This window comes from Drosophila eugracilis, unplaced genomic scaffold, assembly GCF_018153835.1.
Source record: "Drosophila eugracilis isolate 14026-0451.02 unplaced genomic scaffold, ASM1815383v1 contig_996, whole genome shotgun sequence".
In the NCBI taxonomy this organism is placed as follows: Eukaryota; Metazoa; Arthropoda; class Insecta; order Diptera; family Drosophilidae; genus Drosophila; species Drosophila eugracilis.
In genome coordinates, this window is record NW_024573917.1 from 29,855 (window position 1) to 36,877 (window position 7,023).

Below are 7,023 nucleotides of genomic sequence, written 5' to 3' on the forward strand. Positions count from 1 at the left end.
CAATAGAACTAACCATATAAATATTAAATATCATTTTACCAGGGAGCCAATTATAAATAAACTACATATGTTTATAACCAAACAAAATTAACCACTAGTCTAACCACCACTATGTTTGTATAAGCGAATTTGTTATTTTTTATACCCGTTACTCGTGGTGTAAAAGGGTATTCTAGGTTCGTTGAAAGGATGTAACAGGTAGAAGGAAGCGTTTCCAGCCCTATAAAGTATATATATTCCTGATCAGAATCAATAGCCATGTCCGTCTGTCCGTCCGTCCGTATGAACGAAAATCTCATGAACTATGAGAGATTCAGAGAGAGACAAAGCAGACAGATTTTTTTTATTCTTTTTATGTCTATGTTTTTTTACTTGTTAATTAAGCTTTCGATTGAATATAAAGTGTTATTTTTTGTGTAAAATTTTTGGAAAAACTAAATAGCTAATTAATTCCTCTTAGAGTTGGGAAACTATCTATGCCACTATCGAGGTATCGAGTTCTTACCTTTCCTATCTCTTTGAAAAATATAAATTCTAGAGTAACTTAACGTGGAGTTTATTGGTGCCATGGATACATTTACTGAATCTCAAAGAAGTATATAAAAAATGTATTTATTGCTTTGATTCAGGCATACATAGAAAGAAATACATGGATAGAGTAATATTTTTGTTAATAACTCAGTCAAAGCATTTGACTTGAATTATATTGGCTTTATTAAGAACTAATATTTTACTTACTAATATTTTGTATTTTATAAAGATATGTTTTAATAATTTGACCTGAAACTCTAAATGTATAATTTAATTTATAATTTTAATTTAATTTATATATTTAAGGTATACATTTGAAATTAATTGTTATTTAATGATCGGCACAAAAATCGATATAATCGATAGCTTCGAAGTTTCGCAGCCGGTTAGAAGATACCCAAATACGGAGTTACACAAATAACAGCCAAGACCAACTGGAACCACGGCGGCGGAAGTCTAATGATCTGGGGGTGCATATTCACACAAGGAGTTTAAAATGTTAAATATAAATTTTAATCAGTCGGCGGAGAGAATGGCCATTGGGGGCACTAGACCGCCGTGTATATAAGACACCGATATCGTCAATATCGGAGTTAAAAATGGTCTCAAGGCGAGTGGGGAGGAATTTGCACCAATTACCCAAAAAAATTATCAAAAAACAAACAGAAACACTTAAGCAATATCGTAAAAAATAATCATACCAAATATTAGGGCAAGTTTGTTTTCTTGATAAAGTTGTTATTTCTTAGTTGCCTACGAAAAACCGAATATTGAAGTAACGTAAATTTCGCGTTTTTTTTTCGTTTTTATATGATATCTCTTTTAATTTTAATTTAAGTCCTTATCTACACAGTCAGCACATAATTTATTCGTACACCCATAAGTTGCAAGCTTATTTCTTAATATCTAAGAAAATATGTAACAGAATTTAAAATTTAATTTCTCAAATGAATTATATCCATTTCGAGCATATGTTTGAAACATAAAATTAACAGGTTTTAACTTAAGTACTAGGTAAAATCCTTAATAGCAAAAATAGTTTTTTAGTTTGGCTTGTCCCGTCAGCGTCAATTCATTTCTAATTAGCTATTAATGCAGTTTCTACGGATTCCTTCGAGGACATGTTGTCCTTATCTGTAGCTTATGTCCTTTTCTATACATGTTCTATGGAACTGAAATCTTTTTTTAATTTAAAAAATAATTTTGGCTACAAAATGATCTCCATCGATAGGTTCCGAGCTGTAATCATAATCATTCGTATTATGTTAAAAACGCCTCAGAGAACAAACGCAAATAACCAAAACGCTTCATTTTCCATAGTTTCATAGATTCGTGATATTCGTGCATATTTTTTACATGTTTGTTCAGTAAAAGTGGACGCATTATATGGAGTAGTGTGATCGGAACTTTACAGCTCTCCTATTACCAACTGTTTCGAAAGAAAGACCTTTGTGAGTATTTTTCACTGTTTCATTTATTATTCCAAAATATTTATTGTGCAACATTTGACAAAATATTTGTTATTCTACGCTTAGCATTCCCTTATAAAAATTATTATTATTAAATGGCGGACGACCTCCAAAACTACAAATTGCAATTGCAACAGGTGTTTATAATCTTTAAATATATATTTAAGTACACACACATAACTGCTACAATATATAAAAAAAACTTAAAAGATTCTTAAAAAACAAAACGTACATACAGTGGCTCGCTTCTTATTTCGTGCAGTTGAATAAAAAAGTTATAGTCGTTATTCCTGCTAAACAAAAAAGATAACAGAAAAATTTAAGCGCAGTATTTTAATAGGGAATATTCAGGGCCGTAGCTAGCATGGGGCAGGTGGGGCGGTGCCCACTTTTTCGGCACTGAAAAAGCCTTACCTGAGCAAAGATTTCAGGGGACCATGAAATTACCTGAAATGGAACAATATTCTCCCAAAATAAAACAGTTCTACATTTTTTTTGTAATTTTATTAGATGATGTGCAAAATAACATATTGTCGTTTCATTTCAACAATTCTTAGTATCTAAATCAATGAATAGTATTAAAAACGTCGTTTTCGCGATTTGCATGCATTCGCGCGGATCGAGGTATCGAAGTTCGATAATCGAACAGTGCTCGCGTCCTCTATATGAGGGGCCCCAAATTTACTTGTTGCCCCAATTTTTTTTCCGAATACTAGTAAAAATATATTAACATATTTATAAGTTTTCGAGGCTGCGGGCACCCAAAAATTACTGATTAACGAGGATTTTCAAACTATGGCGCCACGAATAATAGTCAATAGTTATTGAGCAAAGCGAATTAGTCCTTAAACATTTTAAGGATGGGAAAACCCAAGAAATGGTTGCCTCAAGCCCTAGTACAAACCCATACATAACCCAAACTCTTTTTTGCGAAAATCGGGTGGCAGATAAGGGCCGTGATGCTCCAAACACAATTTTTAATGACCACGAGGAGAGACGTATTGTCCCAAAAGTGAAGGAAAATTCTAAATAGTTGCGGATTTTTTTACGCACAAAAATCACCTTTCATTCTTGACTTCCATTTCTGAATCCAACGGTAATCCGCGATTCTTTGTATACCCGTTACTCGTAGAGTAAAAGGGTATACTAGATTCGTTAAAAAGTATGTAACAGATAGAAGGAAGCTTTTGCGACCCTATAAAGTATATATATTCTTGATCAGGATCAATAGCGAAGTCGATTGAGCCATGTCCGTCTGTCCGTCCGTCCGTCCGTCCGTATGAACGCTGAGATCTCAGGAACTATAGCAGATACAAAGTTGATATTAAGCATGAAGATTCTAGAGGTCCCGGGACAGCGCAAGTTTATTACAGCATCCTGCTACGCCCACTCTAACGCCCACAAATCGCAAAAACTAAAATTGCTGAAATCTCAGGAACTATTGCAGATAGAAAGTATTCAGAAAGTATAATCTTTAGATGGCAGCGCATCTTATAGTGGTACTACTATCCGGCCACACCCACCCCCACCCATACGCCAACAAGGCTCAAAAGACAAATGTTTTCGGGTAATCTAGAAAAGCTGATATCTCGGTAACTATAAGAGATAGAAAGTTCGGATTAAGCATGTATGTTTCTATGATGCTCCCAATGCGAATTGTTTTTTCCGATCACGCCAAGCCCACTCTAACGCCCACAAAACCCGAAAAACCAAAAATGCAAAAATCTCGAAAACTACAAAAGCTACACAATTTTGCTTAGGAACACGTATTAAGGAGATTCCTCTGCAACTTGCCACGAAGTTGCATCCGGCCACGCCCACTCTAACGCCCACAAACCGCGGATAACTGTGGAGTCTATAATATTATTATGAATGCCATCGTTTGACCTTGTGTAACTTATTTCTGTTAATATTTATCGATTTACCAAAGATTTTTCAAATCGGAACATTCGCTATTTATAAAGAAATTAAGTTATAAGGCCTCACATGGGCAGTGACGTCACTGTAAGCATACTCAACATACTTTCTCTGACAATAGGTGGCGCATTGTGAATTTCCACTAGCAAAATAATATTTTAAAATTTTGTAAAACAGTAACGGGTATCTTATAGTCGCGGCACTCGACTATAGGGTTTCCTCTTGTTTGAACTGTTCTTCGGAGCAAGCTTCCGTGTACTATTCTCAAAGTTGTTTAGTTACATAGTTTCGCTGCTTTTTTTTTTGCTGTAATTGGACGAAATGGGTCGGAGTCAAGATTTATCCCTAATTGATTTCTGATTATAACAAACATATTAAACATATTAATATATTTTAAACATAAAATTAAAAAGTTTTAACTTAAATACTAGAAAATTTCCTTAATAACACAAAAAGTCATTTTTTTACGCATAAAAATTATTTGTACATTTCTTTGAAAATTTGTACATTTATTTGTCGTAAACATCGACACATGCTTTTTATAAAGTTTCTCGTCTCGTCAGCATCGATTGAATCCCATTCAGGTATTAATGCGGATTTAAAGGATTCCTTCGAGGATATGTTGTCCTTTTCTGGATGATATCCCATAAATGTTCTATGGGGTTCAAATCTGGTGATTGTAGAGTCGGTTTTTGTTCCTTGCAGTGATATAATACATACAGTGGATCGCAGCTTATTTCGTGGAGTTACCAAATATAAAATTTTAGTCGTTATTCCTGCTAAACTAAAAAGATATCAAAGAAAAAGGAAAAGCTATAGTCGAGTGCCGCGACTATAAGAAACCCGTTTCTGTTTTACACAATTTTAAAATATTCATTTTGCTAGTGGAAATTCCCAAAGCATCACCTATTGTCGGAGAAAGCATATTGAGTAACTGATAGTGACGTCACTGCCCATATGAGGCCTTATAACGTAAATTTCTTCATATATAGCGAAATAATGTTCCGACTTGAAAGTTCTTTGTTAAATCGATATATATTGACAAAAATAAGTTATGCAAGGTCAAACGGAGATATAGACTATTATATTATGGACGCCAGTTTTCCGCGGTTTGTAGGCGTGGCCGGATGAAAACTAGGGGTAAATTGCAGTCGCATCTTTTAAATACGTATTCTTTATTGAGCTTGGTGGGAGCATGAGTGGAAGTGGCCGGATAATAGTACCACTACTACTACTAAGTTCTAAGATGCACTTGCATCCAAAGATTATACATACTGAATTTCAACTTTCTAGTTCTAATAGTTCCCGATATTTTAGCGGTTTTAGTTGGCAGTTTGGAAAGATGCGGAAATAAACTTGCGCTGCGTATGGACCTCAATCTTCATGCTTAATCTCAGCTTCTTATCTCTTATAGTTCCTGAGATCCCAGCGTTCATACGGACGGACAGACGGACATGGTTCAATCGACTTCGCTATTGATCCTGATCAAGAATATATATACTTTATAGGGTCGGAATCGCTTTCTTCTATCTGTTACATACTTTTCAACGAATTTAGTATACCCTTTTACTCGACGAGTAACGGGTATAAAAATTTAAACGCAGTTGGTTAACAGGAAATATTAACATGCTTATTAAACTAAAACTATTTTCATAATCATTAAAACAACAAATCCAGCCTTTTTCATGCCGCAGCTTATTTTGTTCAGCTGATTCTACTTAACTTATTATTTGTAATTTAACAGCTAATATTTTGTATGTCACATTGGAAGAAACTAACTTTTTAGTGGATTCCACTGGAATTTTAAGTTACTAATTTCGGTTGTTAGTACTCACATGGAGCTTAGTCTCATAACAAAATATTTAATGTTCTGATTTTTAAGGTGGAAGCAGCTCTTCAAACCGATCCAAAAAATTACGAGCTCTTGAAACTCAGAAGTGATCTTGGTGAAGTTATATGCCTTACTCGCGATCTGATACAAACTCAACTAGAGGAACAGAATAAGTCCTCATATGTGGAACCGTCATCAACTAAAACAGCGTCCTCTAACTATTTTGACGAAATTGAAGCTGCTCTTTTAGAAGCAGAAAAACTAGTGTCGGCTGCTAGGACTTGGAAGATTGGAGACAAGTGTCAAGCTAAATGGAAGGAGGATCGTCAGTACTACGACGCAACTATTGAAGGTATATCAAGCAACGGAGACGCCAATGTAATATTTGATGCCTATCAAAATCGTTCAACCATTCACGTCAACGAGTTACGAGAACGAAATAATCGCAACGAAGTTTTTCCCTCAAACAAGTATTTAATTTATAACACAGAAAAGTTGGTTTTTAACACATTTTTTACAGGCGTCATAGACCCAATCAAAAGGAATATTTAAAAAAACGCAAACAAAAAAAGCAACAGCGTTTCAAGGATTTGGAAGAAGAGCGCGAATCGGACAAAAATAAGTGGCTTCACTTTACGAATAAGAATCAAAAAAAAGGAATGAATGCAAAAAGTATATTTGCCTCTCCAGATAATGTAAGTGGCAGAGTAGGGGTCGGTACATGTGGAACTGCAGGAAAAGGCATGACTGACTTTACAATAGGCGAAAAATACAGAAAGGGTCTTTAATGTACTAAATTCACTAATTGAGTGCATGTTAAAATAAAACTGAAAATTAAAAATGTAATTTAAAAACCATAAAAATATGGAACTAGCACAACAAAATGTATTTTATTTTACTTAAAATTAAATTTTCTGGTTACTAAATCCAAATTGACAGCCGATAAATTACAAATTCCAGGCTTAAAAACCAGAGTCCATTGGATTACGAATCACGCATTGTTCTTTTCTTTTTGTTATTGCATAAAGAGTCGTGATTGTTCTATGCTTCAGCTGTTTCAGTTTCTTGAATCTTAAAGAAGGGAGTCCCATGCGGAAGGAGTGTTGCTATACTAAGCTAATGCACTCCACAAACAATATAGTCTTTACCGTCATACTGTTACCGCGTATAAGGTATATTTATTGTAGAAATCGGGTATTAAAATAAAAAGCTACAACAAACGCTATTCAATGGTAATGCTAAGTGCGGCCCTATGGGACATTTTGAATTAGCTTG

The 7,023-nt window shown here is 34.5% G+C and overlaps 1 protein-coding gene across 1 annotated transcript; it reads left to right on the top strand.

The window, feature by feature from the left end:
• The first annotated feature begins 2,028 nt into the window (after positions 1–2,028).
• LOC108117451 (survival of motor neuron-related-splicing factor 30) lies at positions 2,029–6,627 on the top strand. The gene is made up of 3 exons (XM_017229868.2): positions 2,029–2,137; positions 5,800–6,218; positions 6,269–6,627. Exons 1-3 carry the CDS (start codon positions 2,096–2,098, stop codon positions 6,534–6,536), a joined length of 729 nt encoding a protein of 242 aa, XP_017085357.1. The 5' UTR covers positions 2,029–2,095; the 3' UTR covers positions 6,537–6,627.
• The last annotated feature ends 396 nt before the right edge of the window (positions 6,628–7,023 follow it).

Coding starts and splice junctions, on each gene's coding strand:
- LOC108117451 (XM_017229868.2), top strand. CDS start 2,096: ATGGCGGACGACCTCCAAAACTACAAATTGCAATTGCAACAG. Junction 2,138..5,799: donor ACAAATTGCAATTGCAACAG/GTGTTTATAATC, acceptor CTGATTTTTAAG/GTGGAAGCAGCTCTTCAAAC. Junction 6,219..6,268: donor GAAGTTTTTCCCTCAAACAA/GTATTTAATTTA, acceptor CATTTTTTACAG/GCGTCATAGACCCAATCAAA.